The sequence below is a fragment of the Ambystoma mexicanum genome, chromosome 8 (genome assembly GCF_040938575.1).
Source record: "Ambystoma mexicanum isolate Mex_15411 chromosome 8, UKY_AmexF1_1, whole genome shotgun sequence".
In the NCBI taxonomy this organism is placed as follows: domain Eukaryota; kingdom Metazoa; phylum Chordata; class Amphibia; order Caudata; family Ambystomatidae; genus Ambystoma; species Ambystoma mexicanum.
The window spans coordinates 1,601,410,198-1,601,432,664 of NC_090929.1; the positions used below are offsets into that span (position 1 = coordinate 1,601,410,198).

Here is a 22,467-nt window from a genome sequence, read left to right on the forward strand (position 1 = left end):
GTACCCACCCGCTTGCTTTGTTGCTGTCTCCAAACCGACCTTGCCCCCACAACACCACCAGCATTTCACCGGGCCACTTTACATGCTGGTTGTTAGATAAGTAGCCACATCTCGTCATTAAGTACGAGCCTACCAGTATGTGCCTTGAGGTGACTCGCTTCCTAGAGTCATGCTATACAAGTAATTGATCTAGTCATTCAGAATGTTTGTATCAACCCGTGCTTTATAGCGCTCTGAATCTACCGAGTCAATGGATAGGACCCAACAAGCCATCGTTTGGAGGCTCCAACCCTCCCTCAACCGGGTCCAAATGATCTACAAAAAAAAATTACCAGTTTCAGATGGGACCATATAAACGTGTGCTTTGTAGATCGGTGAATTCTGATGTAACGTTGAGCCTGGTCCAGCAACCCATGGTAAAAGCGCCTCATCACAGATTTTGGAAATGTGAGCGCTATATAGAAATGGCATGTCAGAGCGGCAACTAAATACGTCCTTGACCCTCTTTGCAAAAGTTTTTATTAGCACGTCACAGAGTTAAACATGCAAAGCCCTGCGTGTATTTTTAGTCTCCTCGGTTTGCCACCTCGAGTTCTACACGCCCACCATGTGGCCAGAAGACACGACCCCTTGTGCATCAGTCTGTATGTTCCGTGCGGCTCAGCACAAACCTCCACTTTGACACATCGTCTAACCTCTCGGTGGAGAGTGATCGGTGAACGGGTCCTGGGAAAACTAAAAAAAAAATCTCTGGAGGGGAGGGAATGTACTGGCTGCAGCCCTGGCAATGTGAATTCCGTCTGGGGAACGCCCACAGCACTTTAACTTGGTAGACCCCATGCAAAAGCCAGCCTATTACATTTTTATAAAAAATGTGTCCCACAGGGTAGATTTTCATGGAGAACGTTTCTGTTCTTGCTACGGTTTCTTTGCTCGCCCTATACTTAGATCCCAGGCAAAGGTGTACAGAAGGCGTTGGAGCCTGAGTTAGTTGGCAGTGAGTGCCCCGAGTTGCCTGCCCCCACGTGTTGCCATCCTGTGGCCCAAACACACTGACAGGCAACCCTGATCCGCGGGGAAAGCTGGCTTCCTCCATCGCCACATTCGGCAAAGTCAACTCTGCCTGACAGCGTTCGCTCCCCTTCCTATGCGGCCTGCAAGCTGCGAGCACACGCCCCCAGTGTAACTAGCCCCCACCCCCGGCCCCCCAGGTCCCTGGGTTCACCCCCTTTTAAATGCCCACTTGTCTTTATTTTGAATCCGCCCCGTCTCCGTGCCTTCTTTTTTTTCCTGTCTCTGCAACATTTTCATTTTTGCTCTCGCTCCCTCGTCCCCCCCACCCCTTGCTATATTTATGTATGCAAGCGTCAGGAGGAGCAAACCCCTCCCTTCCCCTCTTGAATATCATTAAACTTTCTCTCCCCTCCCCTGTCCCTCTCAGTGCCTGCTCCTTCCCTGCTCGCTCTCCAGGCTCCCCCTCTCTTCAACGCGTGTGCTTTCTCCCTCTTTCAGATCTGCCCTCCCCTCGTCCCTCCCCCCTTCCTCTCTTTCCCTATCTGTCAATCAGAAACCTCCCTTTGAACTGGGAGAAAAAAAAAATCTCCCAGTTCCAACTTCAACTCACTCAATCCAGGCGGCCACAGCTCTCTATCTTCTACAGATTTTTATTTATTTCTCAGCTGGGGGCTGTTTTTAGGGGTTGGGTGTTTTGAGGGCACCCCCTTGAAGTTTATTTACTGTTTGCTTTGGGTGGTGGTGGGGGGGGTCAAGCATCTGATCAGATCCTGGAGAGCGAGACAGCAGCAAACAAGACACCCCTCCCCGAAAAGCAAGAAGACGAGGGGGGACGCCTTGCCTGCACCCCCACATTTGCCCCCCACACTTTTTTTGGCAGAAACTTCACTTCCTTTTTTACAGAAGGTTTGCAACACCAGCTCTAGAGTGGGGGGTTTGTTGCAAAAAATAAGGAAAGGGGGAACGAGGGGAAAAGTTTGTTCCTTTCCGTTTCTTTTTTGGAGGACTCCCTGCTTTTCCGGGTGGCTGCTGGGCTCCACGCCAGGCTGCCCCGGGGAAGGATGCCGCAGCTGAACGGCGGCGGGGGCGATGACCTGGGGGCCAACGATGAGATGATCTCGTTCAAGGACGAGGGCGAGCAGGAGGAGAAGACATCGGAGGACTCGTCGGCCGAGCGGGACCTGGCCGACGTCAAGTCCTCGCTGGTGCACGAGTCCGAGGCCAACCAGAACAGCTCATCCGACTCCGAGGTACGGCGGGGTGCCTGGGGGCAAGCTGCCCGGGGGTGGGCTAACCTGGCCGGATCCTGGCGGGATCGGGGGGCGCCTGCAGGGGCAGGGGGGCGCTGCTCATGGGGACCCCGCAGGCAGGGGGGCAGCACGAAGTACATCTGCGGGGGAGAGCGCACGGAGTACGTGCAACAAGGCGGCTCTGACAGGCATGCATGCCGTAAAGGGGAGCCGGGTTGCATGCTTCTACTGTAAAGGGGGGCGTGGGTCTCCATGGGGGAGCCCGATACGGGAACTGCATGGTCCCGTTTCACGGTGCCAGGAGGTGGACTACTCTGGCCTCACGCTTCGGTTGAAAGAAAGGAGGGATCTGCATGGATGGGTGGGGGGTGCTGGGGGGCATGCTCCTGCTGAAGGGGGAGGGGGTATGCATGTGTTGACTGCAAAGTTTTGACGACCCGCGGGTGCATGCTTCAAGTGTATTAGGGGTATTGTTCGTAGACTGTCCTCAGCGGGGAGTACAACCCTGGGGTAAATGTTCCTGCTGGATTGGGCTCTGATGGGCGTCTGCAATTTACTGTTCACCTCTAGTGCTTTTAAAATGAATGTAAACAAAATGCCAAGTTTCGGGACACCCCTTAATTATTGCCCTCATAGACACGCAATGCCCTTTTATAGGGTGCCCCTGCTGTTGTACAGGGCATTTAACTGTACAACCCCCCTGCTGCTACAACCCCCCCACCAGGAAAACAAAAATATGTGGCGACCACGGTTGTGACTCTCTTCCCTATACGGCTGTCATGCTCCTACAAAATGTCAGTGTGTTAGTGTAACCTCAACGGCAACATTTCCCCCATTTAGTAGCACCCCTTCTTTGCACCATGCCTATTGCTGTAATATAAGTTAGTCAAAACACATCATGCTACTGTAAATCCCCCCCAGACTTGTGTAACTTGTTTGCTCGTCGTGGACATTCTCTCTCTGCTCCCCTTAACTTTATTAGATATTGTTTGCATATCATGGTAATATATTCGGTATCTTTGCACCTAATGTGTGTGCAACTTCTCCCCCGTCCAATTTTCTTAGCCTGGTGCTGCTTTGCTACAGGTTTCCTCTCCTGTGGTCTGTTTTTTGTGAGGTGCCACGCACTGGACATAGTTTTAGGGGTTTGTGCCAGCTGTTTGTTCACGCATTGCACCTTTGTTTGTCAAGTTCGACTAAGAAACCCGGTGCAGTTAGTTTTAATGACAAACCAAGTCTCGGCCATAAAACTACAAGGCTGCCCAGCTCTGTTTTTCGTATGAGGCCTTAACTCTGGCTGTGCGGTTGCGTACCATATGTGTTTGATTTCTGTGGCACACAGAACAATCCGCACGGTTTCCCTTCTGTACTTTTTTTGTTAGTGTTTAACTTTCTAGGATTGTTCCTCACACAGAACATATTCAGCTTCTTAGCCAAGACATGCCTTCGCCCCTGTAGTAGAGAATACACCCCCATGTTCCTTTCGGCAGTTTCCTTCTCCGTGGAAATGCGAGCTTCCTGTCGTATACACGAGCTCCAGCCCGTGACACATTGTGCCGAGGTCTACTTGCATGGGAATTGCCTGTACTGGACCTGTAATATTTTGGCTACAGTGCCACGCATGTCTACCCCGCGTACTTTGCTCACAGCATGCCATGCTGCTAAACCCCCCTGGGGAGTTTATGTTGTCAGTAGAAAGAATGGCCTTTGCAGACTATTGTGAACACTAGAGTTCATTCTACTTCATCCCTCTCTTCCGGGTTACCTTCCATGAAGCCTCGCTAGTATAGGGAAGGGGTGGAGACTGTCCCACCACCCACAGTTTTTCATGTCTCCATTTGTATATGCTATATATTATTAAAAATATCAGTAAAGGAGCGAGCCCCTGATTTAGTTATAGTGTTCTTCCAGCAGTTACAGTTCACGTTATACAATTTGCCTGATTTTGGGGAGTCCTCTCCTGCTTGTAGTTTTTTGCCAAATAGCCAAAAGGTTAACGTTTATGACACCCCCACCCCAACACCAAACTTGCAGCCTCACCCGTGTTACAGATTTAAAAAAAAAAAAAACATTGCAAAGCAAACGGTTCCATGTTGCAGTTTTTTTTTAAAGCGAATGCTCAGCTGAGTTTTATTTGGATTGGGAAAATTCCCCGTTTGTGTAGCTGCTTTTTCCACATGAATAAAACATAGGCAGTGTGTCTGTTTAATTGTATTGCCTGCTGAGGGGAGTTGCCGCTCACCTACGCAACTCTATTTTGAGTTGAAATGATGCCCCCCTATAATTTGACTGGCATCTGTTCATTGTTAAAGCAAAAGCGCAATACAATAACCCCCTCCTCGCTGTTTATTTACCCTGCAGATGCCCCATCACCCCAATCCACGGGTTTACTCCGAAAAGCTACTGTTTTGCGTATATCTGTATGCTTTTGTATTTCGCTCCTCCAGTTCTCCCCATAATTCCATATTTTTTCCTCTCCGTTTTTGCATTCTTTTGCACGTGTGCAAAGGCGGAAAGACGACCTCCTCCTCGCTCCGAAAGTTACAGAGAGAAAGCCAGAGAAAGTTTAGAGGAAGGTGAGTTCCAAGAGCGTATTAATATCAATAAAATAAGTTCCCGTCACTATGAAAAAAAAGGGGAAAAGCGTGTGTTTTCTGAGAAGCAGCTAAAGCGTGTTTATTAACTTGTGCCCCTCTGCCTTTTCCCCCCGCCGTGGTACAGCCGCCAAGAGGCAGGATGGAGGAGGCCTGTTCAAGGGTCCGCCGTATCCAGGTTATCCCTTTATCATGATCCCGGACCTGGGCAACCCCTACCTCCCCAACGGCTCGCTCTCTCCGACCGCCAGAACAGTGAGTGCCGCCTGCCTGCAGGCGCCGGGCTTCTCGCAGGCCCGTCTTTTGTGTCTATTTTCGCGGGCAGGGCAGGGGCCGTGGCTTAACTTTCCTCTGCGCTGAGTGTGCGTGCGTGCGTGCGCTGCAGCTAAACTTTCCCCCAGCCACGCGACGCGAGCGACGCTGCGCGCGGGACGGGGTTTGTTTACCTCGCGCCATGTTGTCCCGTATTCTACTTCCTGGTTTAGCTGGCTTCGCTTCCCCGTTTCTTTCTTTTTTTTTTATTTAATCGTACTCCCCGCCTTCTTTCCTCCTCTCCCCTTTCCCTTTTCTGCCCTCCCCTCTTTTCGCTTCCTTTAAATGTACCCTTTGTTCCTCCTCCCGCTGTCTTTCATTGGTTTTTCCCATCGCATTTATGGCTTCCCCTTTCCGTTCTCTCTTTCTCCCCAGTCCTCTCACTATTTCTATTTCCCCTCACTCTTTCTAGCTCACCTTCACTTTACTTTTATTTCATCTTCCTTTTTCTTCCCGCTAGATTTTCAACCGCCTATCTCTGCTTACCTTTATTCCATGTTCTCTTCTTCACCTTTTCTATGAACCCACACCGTTTCTTCCCACCCTTTTCAGTTTAGTTTTTATTTAATTGTATTTTATAATTGTTCCCAGTCTGAGTTTTTTATTGCACCCTTCGCCATTTTCTTCCAACCTTTCACAATCTCAAGCTTATTTCCTTTTCTTTTTCAACATTATGTTTCCCCTCACTCTTTGCACCCTCTCCCATCCTGGATTTGGCTTTTTTTGCCTTTTCCACTCCTATTTGTCTTCTTCTCAATATCTTACTTACTGTTATCAAACCACTTCCTCAGTTGTGTATTCTTGCACCCCACTTCTTTAGTTAGCATTTGTTCATTCATTCAGCATCTCTTTCTGCATATTTTTTCTTCATTGTCATTTTTCGTCATTTCATTCGTAACCCTGTTTTGTTTCCAATCTGTTTCTTCCGTCTCTATTTTTTTACCCTACTTCTCATTTTTCCGTTTCCTTTGCTTGCTGCCTTTCTCGTCATTCTCCCCATCTCTTTCTGGGTACCCCTTTCTTGATTTCTTCCCCCTTTGCTGTTTACTCTTTTCTTTTTGTCTTCCTGTTTTTCTCTCTTGTGCTCCTATCCTTTTCCTCGTGTCTGTCCCCTCTTCTCTTCAACTGCACTATTTTGTCTTTTCACTTGCTCACACCTTTTTACTCCCCCACCTGCACATTTACCTGCTCTCTCCAATTCAATTATGTTCCTTTTCTCTCACAAGCTCGACAAAGTAAAAAAAAAAAATAGGGTCTCCATTGAATTGACAACCATCACCCCTTAAAGGGAGAGTTATTAATTTTGAGTACAATGTAATAATTTATGTTTATGCTCTAAATGTAAGTGCATTCATTAACTTGCATTGTTTTCCATTAAACACGTTTCTACTCAGAATTTTCATATAAGCCTTAGACATGCATAAGATATACATACACCCCTTAAAGGTTACACTATTAATGCTTTTATTCTAAATAAAGTCCAACATGTTTAAATCCGTGCCTCCAACCGACTTTGAGTGTATCACTGAATTCACTGTTTTTCAGCAGCCTATTTTTAATCCACACCTATGAGATTTACAGGCAATAATTTCCCCAAAGAGCTGCCATCTAGTTAAAAAAAACCACTGAATCATCTTTTTTTGTTATAACACATATGTATTATCTGCATAAAAATATATGTGGCAGATTTATTTTAGAAAATTCAGGGTAATGACATTTCCTGCGAAACAGTTGTACTCTGATTGTTTTTCGTTGGCGATGTCTCAGAAACGTTCACTTTTCTGAACAGTGCAGTTGTACATAATTCCATAAGGATAAGCACTAGATCACCACAGGTACATTACCACATAGTATCATTTCATAGGGTTATGACGGTTGGAGCTTGTGTTCATTGGTGCAACCTTTTAAACATTTCCCCCACCATTGTGCCATATATATATATATATATATATATATATATATATATATATATATATATATATTTTTTTTTTTTTATTAGGTTTATATAGCGCTTTACTCCAAAGCGCCTTCTGCTCCCTCCTCGCCAAAGAATACTAAAAAAAAAAAAAAAGAAGTCTCCCTAAATATGATCAGGGAAACATATCCTACTACCCGGCTGTAAAAGATGAGTTCATTTTCTTTTTTATTTTTGTATCTCTTTTGCTAGGACTTATTCCTGCTTTCAGATCCTGCTATCTATATGTCATATTTCTCATGGGCAGGTGTTGTTCATTTTATTATTTTACTCATGTCATTTTTATGTTTTATGTTATTGCCCTGTTAGTCTATGCTTGCTTTTGTTGAGCACTACACACCTGTCTTGTTGTTTTTGTAAAATTATATTCACTGTATACTATTTACAATTTGAGTTTGCAAGCTGGGTCAATTTGCATTTTTGTGAAAAAAAGTATATTTTTTTTGTTCTTGCATTTCTAGATTTTAACTTGTTTGATAAGTACGTTTAACATTTGGTGCATACCTATGTTCTGTTACATCATTGTGTGTGCTCGGCAATTGTAGAATCACCCTCCCTCCACTCCCTGTCACTCTCCAGCCTCTCCACCCATTGAAAAATAATCCCACCAACAAAAGTACCTTTAGTAAGACATGGTATATATTTATGCAATGTTTTAGATAGTAAGTACCATACACAAAAATGCTCTAGTTCAAAGTAAAGGAAGAGGAAAAAGATTTTTTTTTGTGCCGCCTGAAACAGGCACGGCACGGCACGTCATGGCAAAATCATTTCAAATTGTACTGCGCTATCTGGTGTTTGATTGTTACTCTCTGAAAGAGAATACTAGCCCCGTTAGGTTATCCATGTATGTAGGACACTATTATTATGTATCTATAAATGTTTTACCAACCTCTTCACTGACAATGGTTTAATATCTCTGCTCTTATTTTGAGTGGTTGAAGTGTCTTGTATCAAAACAACAGTAGCAATGTTATTTGCAAACAGTTTGATAGTGGTTTTATAGTGACTGTGAATATCTATTTCTTAATCTGTTTGGGAGCAATGCGCTGGTGGTGTGGGGGGCACTATTGGCTTGGCCTGCACGACGCCAGGCCTCTCTAATTGTTTTCTTGTTAAATTTGTCCCCAGCATGCTACTAGTACAGGACATTTTCACGTGTGCATCCCAAACAAGTCATTATTCTATACGAATTGCCGGGACTCGGAAAAGCCAGTGGAAGCTCTAGCCCTTCCCCTCCTGCTAATGACAGATTTCCTCAAACAGTACAGGCAGACATTTGAAATGACACCTCCACTGTTTGTAGATATGGGATCAATATCGAGAGTTGAGGGCTGGCGACCTTCCAAGAGTTCCACCACTGTGAAACATTAAACAGGTCACACGTTTTATCAGTTGCCCAAAAGGACCTGGGATGGGAGTGCTTGGCAGTTCAAAATATTCAATGCAATTGTGAACTCTCACTTTTGTAACAATACTGCTGAAGTCAATATTTGCAGTATGTTAGAAAAGGGTTGGTTGATTGTACTGCAGGGGTGGTGTGGATGGTAATTGAATTAATTGCATTCCTATAAAAACGTTTGACTGGCCTATTTTTGTGGCCGGTCATTTAATTTTGTTAGAAAATATAAAATAGCTGTATGCAACGTCAATATCAATGTTACTGGCAGTGATGATAGAACCTCTCAATGAACAGATTCCTGAGTGAATGGTGGAATCTGAAAGCAATGTGCTTTCTGTGCAGGGAATGACCCCAGAAGCTCTCTTATTGGGAGCTGGAGACACTTACTGAAATTCTTTTCATTTGCTCATTTAGCATGTGGCTTGTTCTTTAAGTGATTCGAGCAGATGTTGAAGTAGCGCAGCTTGCTCCCTTTTGGGTCACAGCTGGAAAGCAGTTGTTGTGAAGCAGGTTCTTGTGTGTAAGCATGATTGTTGCCCATGCACTTGGTGTGTATTAGTGATCCAGTATTATGGTTGCTCCTTTTTCTTTGTGTGTACTTTTTTCTTGTACAATGTAGAGCATTTGCTTTTCAAAGGAGGTGTTTGGTATGCCGTTCAGATAGCACAGTGAGCTAAGCGCTTGCCCCAGATTATCTGTACACAGCCTGCTGTGGCAGGTTCAAATCCCGGCTGGGACAACTCAGCTTTTCACCCTTTCGAGGTCAATACATTGAGTACAACTCGGTGGGATAATAATATCTTGTGTTATTAGCGCCCTGAGACCTATGGGTGTGCAGTGCTATAGAAGAAATACATTACTGTTATGCATGGGTTTTAGATGATCTGTCTGTTTACAAGCTGGCGATAGGAGGTTAGGCCTAAGACTACTGGCGATTCTGCTGGTGTTGCTATGAAGCTTCGCCCAGAGACGTTGTTTGGGTGAAGTATAATCCCAAACGTGCACACTAGCTGGAAATCGCAACACCACGCTTTTGCGCAATCGTCGGGAAGATTACAGGCCTGGTTTACAAAAGCATTTTACAAATGACACAATCCCATTGAAAAAATGTATTGTAAATCGGCCCGTACATGCTTGGTCTTTTAAGGGAGTTGGTGGTATGCGCTTGCTTCTTTGTAGATATATTTATGCTCTGCTTGTAAACACATTGCCAGCTGTCAAAGCTTCAACCACCCGGCAGCATTGATTTCTGATTTTCGGTTTCAGAAACTGAAGAATTGGGAGTATTATTGAATAGGATTACGATGAATAATTAATAACCTCGTATATACACACTTTCATTGCTAATGACTCGTGTAGCCAGATAGTGTAGTTTATGTATGCGCCCCATCTTTAAATCTCCCGAACTACATCGTAGTGCCGAGTTCTTCCTAGAGCGTGTGTATTTGTTTCAAGAGTCAGAGAAGTGTTTGTGTGAAAAGCAAGGTGAATATAAAGACATACAGCGAGCTAAAGCAGTGAGTCATCTTGCTTCAGATGCATTCGGGTTAGCTCTGTGGCTTGAAAGGTGTACTTGTATGTCTGAGTAATGATTACAATGTACATCCTTTGGGAGATAAAGTGCAATGAGCTCTTGTTGCATTGTGTAAACCAGCTCAACCAGCCACGGTTTGCGTTGGGCGTAATCTCGCGTTGTGTGGATTGTGTGCGCCTCTCGGTTGACTAATGTGTCCACACCTCCCTCGTTCACCCAGTCTTTCTATGGTACATTTCTGGCCTCCCCGGCAAGCAGCATGTTTTGTGAACAGTGCAGAACACAAGTGCATCTTCTTGAAAAGCTGCAAACAAACATCAAGCAGAGTGGGGGCGCTTGTTAGCTCGTGTTCCGCGCTCAGACACCCAAGTGACATGTCAAAAGAGGAGCGCTCGTCCATTATTTGCCTGTGTCGCGGAATGTACCCTTTTTGCACACAAGAGAAAGGAACTTGGTTGGGGGGCAAAGGGTCTAGGAAGTGGAGACTTTGAAGTGGGGGTGGAGGAGGAAACGAGTGCGGTGAAGGGTTAATGCTGGTCTCAACTGTTTTGACAACACATTTCAGAGTGGCACATTCCAAGCTTTAGCAGCACAATGTAATATCTCAGTAATTACCTACCCCACGAAGGACAATGACCTCTCTATGAAAGAGGCAGGTGGGCCTGATTTATACAGCGCTTTTCAATGGGATTGCACCATTGTAAAACATGTGTGTAAATAAGTCCCAGGTGTCTTTTGGAATTTCTGCCGATTTAGTACATTTTTTTTATTTAACGTGTTTGTAAGACATTGTATACCCCGTGCTTCTTAGTGATTGCACCTGTATTGGCAATAATGTGGGCTACGGTATCACTTTCAGATGCAACAAGGCAGTCATTGGACTGGGTCAACTCAGTATGGCAGCATAGCTGCACGTTGACGTGCGAGCAAGCATGCCGAGGCATTATGGGATATTTTAGTTAACATGGCTACCAAAAAGTGCACCTTTAAAAAATGAGATGAGGAATCTTAACAAGCACAATTATGTTTTTAATTGTAAAAAAGTCTGTTTTACTGTTCTTTGAAATGTATGTAATCCACACTCGTCCACCTTTCGTAAACAGGCCTCGTTTTCTTTCCTCTCCTTTTTGTTAATTATTTTCCCATATAGAGTCTCGGTTTTCTCATATGACAAATTTCGAACAAACAAGCGGCAGTGGTTGGTCAACATTCCCTCCCATGGGGCTAAGAAAAGTAGTTACAGTGTGGGGTTGGGTTTCAAGGAGCATGAAAAGCAATACCCTCCCTTTCTATGGCTGACCCCTCCCAAGCCGACGCACTACGTTGCAGAATGGCATCCGCAGTGGAAATTGAATATTTTAATAGTCGCTCTAATAGCTAATCTGAGCATCTAAGATTACAAGGAAAGGCATTTATTTTCTTAAACAAATTCTAATGTATGAATGTACTTGCAATTTTAGGAGAAATGATAAATGATCAGCAAAATAAAACCGTCACAACTTAAATGTATTATTTTTACAGTCAAGCGAAAGGAAAGCAAACTCTATGGGCTGGCAAATTGTATACGACAGGAAAGAGTCGGTTGAAAATGTGTCGGCGCTTTTCCAGGCTGGCCTCAAAATCTGATATAATAATAAAGTGGTGCAAGAGTAGTGACAGCTGCGGATTTCTGTGTGAACGTGTTTTGTGTGCCTTGACTAAAGTACAGTGGAGTCTCTCCCAGCTGTCTTGCAGTTATGTGGAAGTGGGATTCTTTCCACGGTGGACTGTGGCAAACCTGGATTTCACACATGTTTCCTTCTGCTGGAAGTAGAGCAGATTGTTGGGGGAAGAGGACGATCCACGTAAAAGATTTAAGACCGGATAGGATTTATGTTTTGTTCTGATTTAGAATTGGCAGCCCGTTTCTTGGGAAAGACTGATTCCAGTTTTTAAGTGGTAAAGTGCACGTGCATGATGTTATATTGATAGACCACACCAAAAGGGCAGGGAGATATGAAAAATAGCATATAGGTAGCATTAGGATTAAAAAAACACCTTGTACAGTCTGAATTTTTGGTAAGGATAAGGACTAACTGAGTTGTTTCTTGGCACTTCAGAGAATGCCTTGCGGAGAGACATGCATTATGTTTACATAATGCCATCAATATGTTCCCGGGGCTATGAGCCATGGGACTGAGAGTTGTGGTTTTTAAATTCTGCTAGATCACCAGGATAGCGGTACAGCACCTTGACACATACTATGTTATCTATTGTACATTTTGATTTTAAATTTCAGGGGGTTATTTTCTTGGCTGTTTTCTAAGTTTATTAATGTGGGAAATCTGATAGTCATGCGACCTGAATTACTCACCATAGTATTTTTGTGTGCATTGTGGATTTGTGTACCGCTGCAACTAAACCACATCCTCATACAGTATTGAGTGCACTTATAGTTCTCTCAATCTCGACCTTTGAAATATGAAGGGCTGAGTCAGCGATGCCAGCATTCCAACCCTTGACCTGCTTGTTGCACGTCTATCTCTGCCCAGGGAGAGTTCTTGGCACGTATGATTTTGCTCCCTGGTTTTGATACTTTGTGGTTTTGAGCCAGCTGTTGTGGCATGTAAAGGGAGACTGTCCAACATGGGCAGGAAAGGGTTAATTTCACAGCCGAGGACAAACCAACAGCTCCGCAGGCCTGTCTGAAGGAAAGTCCACGGTCCCTTTGCTGGCAGGCAGCAGAGGGTCATAAATCCGACAGGGGTTTATTTACAGCCCGTAACACTTATGAATGTTAAGATATTTGACGCCATGCTGGCCTTATAATAGCCAGGGTCGGTAGATGCTGGCAGTGGGTCAGATGTCTTTCACTAATTATAAGCAATAAGAAAAGCAGGAAGTCGTGGGAGTGTACCAGTCGTGAAAGCTAATAGTTTTATTCTGCGGTTCCAATTTCGAAGAGCAGCTTCAATGTTTAGATTTCATCCCAAGCCTTAATGGATTTGTTGCTATTTACCGCTTTCATTGAGAAGAATTCAACAATGGATCAGAATGCAAGGGGCCTGATTCACAAAAGTGTTTTACAATGGAACAATCCCATTGGAAAAAGATGGTTAAAATCAGGCCCTGGATATTTGTTCTGTAACCCAGCTACTCCTTGGTGCAACTTGGTTAGATTAGGATCCATACATATTTAGTGGCACTTTGGAAAACATTTTTTTAACGCAGTGTCCATTGGACTGTTTTCCCATGACCACAGCCACCAGAGCACCTCCCATGCGCACCCCCACACCCTGAACCAGCATCCTTCCTGCCATTGGCCTCACACACAAGGAACAGCGATTACTGTTCTTACTTATGAGCACAATGGGGAGGAAAGGGGTTGAAATATTCTGGGAGCTTGCACACGAGAAACTGGATTTACAGAGAAGTGTCTACTTTGGGAAGGAGGTGGTTGCCAGATGAATGTTGCAAATGATATTGTGGGAGGGGTGGATCTCTGCGGAAGAGCACTCATGAATAAGGGTGTAGGAGTAAAGGAGAGCTCTAAAGTTTGAAAGAAATGGAGCAGCTGTGAGAGAAGCCAGAGGCCTTCCAGTATCTAACACAGGTCGTCTGTAACCTTTGGCACTCAAATGTCTGTCCTAAGGATGTATAGATTTTGCTGGTGAGTTAGAACAGACAATTTATCTATCTCTGTTTAATCCAAGACTATTGATTCTTAGTTTACCTTTAGTTGTATTCATAGATCGTAGATCCCTTTTGCCTAATATTGAGATCTTGGGCTGCTCAGTGATTCTGTTCATGAGCAACTGGTGATTTGGCTGTGGATTTAGTCCGGTTCATTGTAATTTACAAAGAACCAGCTCTTAAAATGGTGACCTTGTTGGCAGTGATGGTACAATGGGCAAAAACTGAATGGGAATGGAGCCGGAACTCCCTTCCAACTCCATTGAGCACAGCATATTCATAGTAGCAGATAGTGTCAGAATCTCACACTACTGTGGGGCTTTTGATAATTCAGTACTCTGAATTGGGAACCTCTTGGAAAGCTGGTCCGCGATCTTGGTCCACTGAGAGCCACTGCTGCATTATGTACATAAAATGTAGGCCACAGGTTAGAATTTCAGTATGACAACATGATCCTTTGGTCGTTCCAGGGTTGACACCCACTGTACCAAGCACCAATGGGTAATTCAGTTTGCCATGTGTTAAATATTACATATTTAGAGGTTATTTCTAACACACACCTACAGACTGTAGATCACCTTAGTGAAAGGAGTCTGGTCATATATTTGCTGTACTTTTGTAGGTAACGAAGTGAAGCGGGGGTAGGGGGCACAGCACTGTCCAAGATGTACAACTACCGAAAGAGAGACAAAATGTTGACATAAATATGATAAAATGAATGCAAATTTACATCAGAGATAGAACATTTTGTTTTTACTTTTAAAGAACTAAAGACGCAAGAATGTGAAGTTTAAGATTAGTTTGGAAAATACAGAGAGATGAGGAGGGGCGAAGTAAGGGAGGGCGCGTTCCCTTAGGAACAGTCAAAAGAAATAGATTCTGAGATCGCAAGGGTTGTGAGGGGACATAGAACGAAGGTAAAGAAGAGAGAAAAGGTGGGGGCCAAGCCGTGGGTACACTTAAAAGCAATCGAGAGAAAGTGATACAAAAGACTGTATTCAAGGGGCAGTAGTGAAATGGAAAGTAAAGAAGAAGTAATAGGGGAGAGAGGGGCTAGAGAAAAAAGGAGGCGGACAGAAGAATTATAAAATAGAACAAAGAGGGAAAAGATGACAAGCAGGGAGACCAAGTAATAACGATGAACAGTAGTCGTTCCGAGAAAAGACAAGAGAAAAAAGAAGTTTAGTGCCGTGAAAAGAGAGATAAGCACAAGCATGGCATATGTTAAACAGAGCATAGTGGCAAGAGCGAGCGATGGAAGCGATATGGCGAGGAAAAAAAAAGACAGATTAAAGATAACGGCCAGTTTGCGCGCAGAGGGAGAAAAGGAAAGAGTGGATGAAGGAAAGAGAGGGAGGAGAAGGGGTGGGAGAAATAGTGGACGAGGGAAAGAACAGAACCTCCGTTTTAGAAGGATTAAGATGTAGGAAGTGAGATTAAGATGTAGGAAGTGAGAAGACATCCAGTCTTGAAGTGCTAAGAGACAGTTTGAAACAGTAGAATGTAGAACAGAATCAAAAGAAGAAAGAGAGAAATCTCAGCATGAAGATGAAAGGAAAGCTTGAAAGACGAGACACGAGCAGAAAGAGGAACAGTGTAAAGAGAGAAAAGAAGAGGACCCAGTACTGAACCTTGGGGGACACCATAAAGAAGAGGAAGTGAAGAAGAAGAGTGTCCAGCCCAGGTAACAGAATAAGTGCGTTGTGAAAGATAAGAGTGGAACATTTGAGAACAGATCCCAAAATATCTGCAGTGTCAAACGCTGCAGATCAAGAAGAATAAGAATAGAAGAAAGCTTAAAGTGGTGAACAGTGAGTAAAGAATTAGAAACATGTAGAAGTCCAGTTTCGGTGCAGTAAGATGGGCAAACACCAGACTGTAAGGGAGGGAGAAGAGAATGAAGTCTCAGATAACGGGTTACCTGGGTATAGGCAGCCCGTTCAAGAATTTGAGATAAAAGGTGGGAGGGGAAATAGGACGAATGTTAGCTGGGGAAGAAGGATCAAGAGAAGTTTTTTTTGAGAATCAGGGGAATAAGCGCATGCTTGAATGCAGCGGGGAAGCAAGAGTGTAGAAAGGAAGAGTTAATGAGAGAAGTAAGATAGAGAAGAAGATGGGGATATACGTGGGGAATAAGAGAAGGAAGAGGGCCAGAGGGAGAAGCTGTGGGATGAGCATATGTTGAGAGAGCAGGGGAGAGAATGATGAAAGAGTACAGTGATGAGACAGAAGGAGGAGAAGAAAAGGAAGAAGGAGAAGGAGTAAAAGCTAGTCATAGATTAGCTACTTTAGATGTAAAGTAGTTAGCAAAATCAAACAAATAAAGGGAGGAGAGAGCGCAGAAGGATCAGGTGCTTTAGGGGAAAAATATTGTGCAGAAGCTGATAGAGACGATGAGGGTGGTGAGATAGAGAAAGTGTACGTTCATAAAAATTTCTTTGCGGTGAATAGAGCAGAATCAAAGGAAGAATGTAGCATTGAAAGTGTAGTAAGGTGGGAAGAGGAGTGGGAGCTTTTCCAAAGCCGTTCGGCTTTACACAAGCTAGGGCACAGAGAGATAAGACTTGGAGTAAGCCATGGCTGTGAAGGTTTGTGAGTAGGAGAGAACGGATGTAGAGGGAAAGTAGAGTCAAGAACAGATTGTAGAGAAACGTGTAGAGTGCTAGCAGCTAAGTCGGGAGAAAAGGAGGAAAAAGGCAAAATTGGAGGAAGAAAAGAGCTCAGTGATGAAATAAAAAACAGTCAAAAGAAGAGAGGTTACGGCACATAAAGATAGTGGGAGGGGGAAAAGAGGGGAAAAGAAAGCAGTAAGTGATCAGAGGCAAGAAGGGAGAAGAAGAAACTGGAGGGAGAGAAGAAGAAAAGATTAAGTCGAGGCAAGAGCCAGACTGCTAAGAAGAAAGAGAAGGAAGAAGGTGCAAGTGATAAGAGTCAGCAAGGGAGCACAGCAAAGGGAGTGAGGAATTATTAGCAGAAAAGTTAAAATCCCCAATGCAGGTTCCAATCCCTCAGTTCTGTTGACTGTAATCCACAATTACTATTTATTATATTATTCCATTCTGATGGAAATAGTTCAACACAATAAACTGCTGTAGCCACCAGACCATGTATTCCCCAAACCATAGTTTCCCTTCAGAGCATTACACATGACATAATCTAACTTCAAATGTATGAAACTGATAATTTGACTCAAAACACGGGTTGATAGTGACATCTAGTGGCCAAAAGCAGTATTGCCAGCCCTCATATTTTCATTGGCTTTCATCGTGCAGAGAAATCGGGCAGGGAAACACCAGTAGGGCCACGGGCTCGAGCCCGATTTAGGACCTTGCCTGAAATGAACCCCGGACCAACTAAAGCCTTGTCTCAGTTATACGTTCGGATGGTGTAATGCAAACAACACAGTGCAAGCACTCAAAGTATATCTCTCACTGAATGATGAAGAGAGCATGGCTAACAAATGCCTGAGCCCCCTGACTTCATGCAGATGCAGTGACCAAGTCCTTTTATACCTGCTTTCCCATTATATCCTGACAGGATATCCATACAACAAAACTGGGAGGAGCTCCGAATTAGCACCACAGCTACTGCAAAGAACTGGGTACAGAGCATCAAAATATTTACTGAGTGGACAAAACATAAAAATAGGAATTTTAGGGGGACTATGAAGAAAGGATAGCCACATAATAGGAATTTGGGGTGTGCGATAAACCAGAAGGTGTCTCTCCCACTAGTCCCCAGGACTAAGCCATCGCTTTTGGATTCAGTTCCTAGGGTGGACAGTGCGGGAGGATCACCTGGGTGAGGGGCCTTTGGGGAGTGGGACACCGGATGGTGAGACGCGGTATCCTCTTCCCTTTCACACCTTTACCCAAACCTACCAGGTAGGATACTTAGGGATTTAACTCCCTCCCCTTTCAGAACACAAACTTTCTCACAGACAGCCCGCTATGTGAGAAAACGAACTAACACCCGAGCCGTATACCTGATGCGTCCCAATATAATGGACAGACAGGGTCAGGCAATTACATTATAAGAAACGCCTGTGATAACCAACGCAAGTAATGTTGAACTGCAGAGGAGTGGTTGAACTTTGAAACCAAGATATACAATACCTTTGACAGAGTGGTCCAGCATCGCGTGCATACTCAATCAAAGGTCTCTGTATGGTGTCCAGCTGAGAGTTGACAAAAGGAGTGACATAGGATTGCAAATCGAAGTGGTCCTGCAACGGGTCAAACCTAATCCTGTGCATAATCGAAAGTCTTAGATGTTGATACAGTAAAGAAAGTTGATGGCAAAGTAGATAAAGTTGGTCCGAGCCCAACGGAGGGAGATCAATTGAAAGCTTTGTGTTAAAGCAAGTTTGTGTTACAATAGATAAATTGGTCTGCGCCCGGCAGAGAGAGACTGATTGAAGATTTTGTGTTAGATTGGATCTGAGCAGAGGGTGATCCGGAGTGAACCGTGAATCACCTGAGTCATTGGATACGTGGAAAAGTTCCGAAATGTGTAGATGTGAAAATACGCACTTGGTGTTAAAGTGGATCTGTGCCCAGCAGAGGGGGATCCAAGGTAAACAGTAAATCACCTAAGAAATGTGCGCGTAGGAGAATCCTGAAGGCCAAGGAACTTTGATTGGTTTGTTGCGTCAGGCCCTCTGAAAGAAGACTTTGAACAGCAAAGAGACTTAGGCACAGAAGGCCATGATGTTGAAGTTTTGAACTGCACCCTCGTGCAAGAGAAACCAGAAACTGTGCTAAGCTTGAGTGTGCCGCCTTATCCCGTTCTGAAAAACATGAGTAAGGGAAGATATGATATGTCAGAAATATCCTGACATATCATATCTTGAACACTTTTCTTTTGCATAACATTGTTTCCCACATGACTGCCAAAAGTATAGGCCCTTTCATTTTGACAAGACACCACTAGGACTGCGTTATTATTATTTGATGGTCGTAGCTGGCTCCCATCTTTAGATTTAGGATTAGATAGCGTTTTTTCAAACCCAATTGAAGGTCAATACACACCCCTGAACTGTGGTCACTTGTGTCTGTCTTACTGTTGATACCATGCCTTCCTTAGAGGGGCAAGAGGAAGTTACAGAGCAGTCACAAAGCTTAATGTTCATGGCTAGAGAGTTTGAATTAACCATAACCTTTGGCATTAGTCTGGGCAACTCTCCTGACTATTGTTTTTCAGCTTGCCGTGCTGTTACAGAAGGAAAAGACCATATGCAAATCTGCTTGGTCCCACCCCGAACAGGGGTATTACAAAGCATTACACGAGGAAGCTGCGTGGCTGGGCGACTAGAACACTGGGGATTGTATAGAGAGATTAATGATTTGACTTATGTTTTGTCAGGAGTGGGGCAGCATCTGTTTGTGTGCGGGGGAGCATGATGTAGCCAAAGTGGGGTGGTGGGATAGCATTAGAGATATGGAAGAGTGAACAATGTCATCAGGCATTTGAGGGGACACAACACCACTCTTTGGGGGGTTGTCGCAAGACCCCAGTCATTTGGGAGGGGCATCACACTTTGAGTGGAAGGTGAGCATGATTTAGAAGTAATAAAGAACTTGCTTGCTCTGTAATATTCATAAAGGCACTTAGTCTTTCATGTGCTTCTACATGCCCATTGAACTCCTTGGTGACTGGAAATATCCTGATTACCTGGGGCATTAGGTGCCAAATACATACTAAGACATGAAATTGATCTATTCCACGAGATGGAGCTCTACCCAGAACTCTATTGCTCGGTGTTGAGCACTGTCCTTCACTTTTCAAAAGTACCCTTTTTCTTTCCAAACATAGGGTCAGAGGCCCTCAAAAGCAATGTTCCATCTAGATGAGCCCTTTTGACGCAAAGCCACCATTACCCTTAGTGATCACAGTGAGGTCAAGTAAACCATGTTAATGCTGCCACAGTCTGCTATCAACACCCATTGCACACCACTCATTTACCGCCTCTTAAAAAAGATTCAATAATGAAGTTTGCTGGTTTTTTCTATTGTCTAAGGAGGAAGTGTGTGTGGGAGCCTTCACAGCTGTAGCGTTTCAGCACCGCCCTCATTTCCGAACCAGCTTCCCCTTGTTGGTGCTGGACAGGGAACGTGCAGTGGTGGGGGAGGGAAGAGTTAAAAGTACATGGATCGCACAGCAGCATAGGCCTCTAGTTTACCAATTCCTTGTGCGAGAAAGCCCCCCCAGGCCCGCTTTTTCTTGGAATTCTGGGATTTGAATTCCTGCATTTAAGAAAATAACTGGACTGGATAATTTTCTCCTGCATGACATTGGAGAATATGTGTGTCTGGAGCTGTATTTATATAGGACCAGTCACATGCACAGGTATAGAGGTTCAGCTAAGTACATATCAGAAGATAAGCGATCATGTGGCCTCTCTCAGGGCATAGGAAGTGGATTCATGACCATCAGGATTCTGCTCGAAGTGATAATATTTAGTAATAATTGCTATATTTCCTCTAATAATTATGATAAAATAGTGCCCCAAAGCATGTAGAAATTGTGTACACTCTGCCCAAGAGCCCTACCGGGCAGTATGGGCTCTGAATATGAAGTTAAAAGCCCAAGCGCAGCAAGGTCTATAACGCCACGTAGGCCTGCTTGTATGGTCTAAAAGCTATTCTAACCAGCAACGCTCTTACATGGTAAAGAAAATAGTCAAATAGGCATTAAGGATGGATGCAAATAATGACGTTGTATTTCTATGTAACAGGCAAATTAGCGTGCTCTGCTTCCCGTGTGTAATGCACCTTCTGCTTTTGGTATTTACATTAACCTGTAAATCTAAGGGCCTGCTAAATTTTAAATCAGTCTGGGCAGTCGTCGGGAACTGGCGGCGAGTACCTCTGAAAGTACAGAAATCTGCCAATGCAGTCACACTAAAGTTGCTGCAGTTGTCTTCCTTGTGCTTCCAAGTAGCCATCAAAGGTGCTATTCTGAACAATATGCGGATTTTACCAGAGAATGCCAAGTGACCATTGCAAGCGTTAAAATAATAATGGTAAATAAATAGATTATAATTGTAATGTTGAGGACAGTAGTACAAATACGTCTAGTTGTAATGCCACTAATAACATAACCACTGGTACTGACAGAAAAGAATAAAAATGCATTTATTTGCAGAACATTTTTGGTATTAAATGTGATTATCCAGCCCATAACAATAGAACACAATCTCGTGCTTCTGTCTGTAACAAAAATGGTAATACAATAATTATAATTACAACCATTCCACTGCATTTTTGTTGTTAATAAAAAATGACTAATATTTATAACCCTAAGGCATGTCTTTGAAATAATATTTATAACTCTAAGGCATGTGCATGAAATAACCTGTTATGATAAGCATGCCCCCAATGCCGCTGCCTGTTAGAATACTAATAATAACAATCTCGCGAATGTTAACTTGCTAGAACCTGCTCGTCATCTGCTGAGGCGAATAACAATTCTACGAATGTTAACTATCATGAACCTGCTCGTCATCTGCCGAGGTCTGTACCCAGTATCTCCTCACAACAAAAACAATCATTGCACATCAAGCGACTTTGTACTGTGTCTATTTGGTTTGGCCTTGTCAAAGGGCTTTAGTCAAAAGCCAAATATAGCTATCCAAGGTATTCAAAGCAAAATTAGTGACATTTGTATCCGTGCTCTACCAAGGTGTGTGTAACAGCTTTCTCTGTTTGATTGCACTGTACCTTTGGACACAGAGCCAGATCATGTTGTTGGCACATTTAGCTACAATGGTTTAAACCTTGTAGATTACACAATCCGAGATAAATAATGGATAAATGTGAAAATATTTTTGTGAAAGTTTATGGTAGCGTGCTGGTAGCTCGTTGGTATCCTGTGATGTGGCGCATGGAAGGTTGAGTGGAAGATCTGGAATGTGAGGGGATGGCGGTTGAGAGAGAGAAGGGGAGCTGCAAGGATGGACGCTGCACTGCTGTTGGGCTTAATGATATTATATGATAGGTTGTTTGTAAGGCGCTTAATACCCAGAGGTTTCTAAGCGCGGACCCAGGGATCGAACCTGTGGTGCTTGCTCCCTGTCCGATAGCACGTTGCCCCTGAGCTATAAAAGATACTTAAACCTACCTACAAAGTCGATCGTGTGAAGCCCATTACTTCAATTTGGTGATGGGCGCCCACCGGCCCGAATTGTACATGCCCAGAGGAATCCTATGCTGCTGAAAGCAAATTCTCCAGCTTGATGGTAAGGGCGCAGCGTTTCGCCCCTGATCACGGATGCTGCTGTGACCCATCCGATTCGTGCTGGGAGCCGGATTACATTCCAAATCGTCAGATTTCAGCCCGGGAGCAGCAACTCCACAAACACTTGTGCGCACCCATTACTTTGGCATTAGAGGAAGGGACCTCAAAACATTGGAGGTGCTGTGCGACAAGTGTGTATCAGGTTGCCAGCAACCATAAACAACAAGAACTGTCAGGCACCGCTGAGAGCCACGCCATTGCACTAGCTTATAATTAATGCTTCAATTGTAAAATAAGACAAAATATGCCATTTAAGAAGTAAAATAGATATGTACTGCACCGCAGAGGGGAAGGAATATTTAGTCAGCCTCAAAGTCACCTTTAGTACTGAAATAAAAAATAAAGATTGAAGATAAAGTGAGAAGGTAAACAAATAAATGAGAGTGAGAATGAATGACATAACGACACAGGTAAAT

General features: G+C 44.0%; 1 protein-coding gene across 50 annotated transcripts in view; it reads left to right on the forward strand.

The window, feature by feature from the left end:
- The first annotated feature begins 1,459 nt into the window (after nt 1-1,459).
- The window catches only part of TCF7L2 (transcription factor 7 like 2), a 602,916-nt gene continuing 581,908 nt past the window's right edge, over nt 1,460-22,467 (forward strand). For 17 of the 50 annotated variants that reach the window (XM_069611803.1, XM_069611815.1, XM_069611816.1 and 14 more), the window contains exons 1-3: nt 1,463-2,264; nt 4,774-4,840; nt 4,986-5,113. In XM_069611803.1, the coding sequence (XP_069467904.1) occupies nt 2,076-2,264; nt 4,774-4,840; nt 4,986-5,113 (384 nt within the window). In that variant the 5' untranslated portion in view covers nt 1,463-2,075. Of the gene's footprint in view, nt 2,265-4,773; nt 4,841-4,985; nt 5,114-22,467 lie in introns of all 50 variants that reach the window. The other 33 variants (XM_069611797.1, XM_069611798.1, XM_069611804.1 and 30 more) reach the window with 5 other exon arrangements.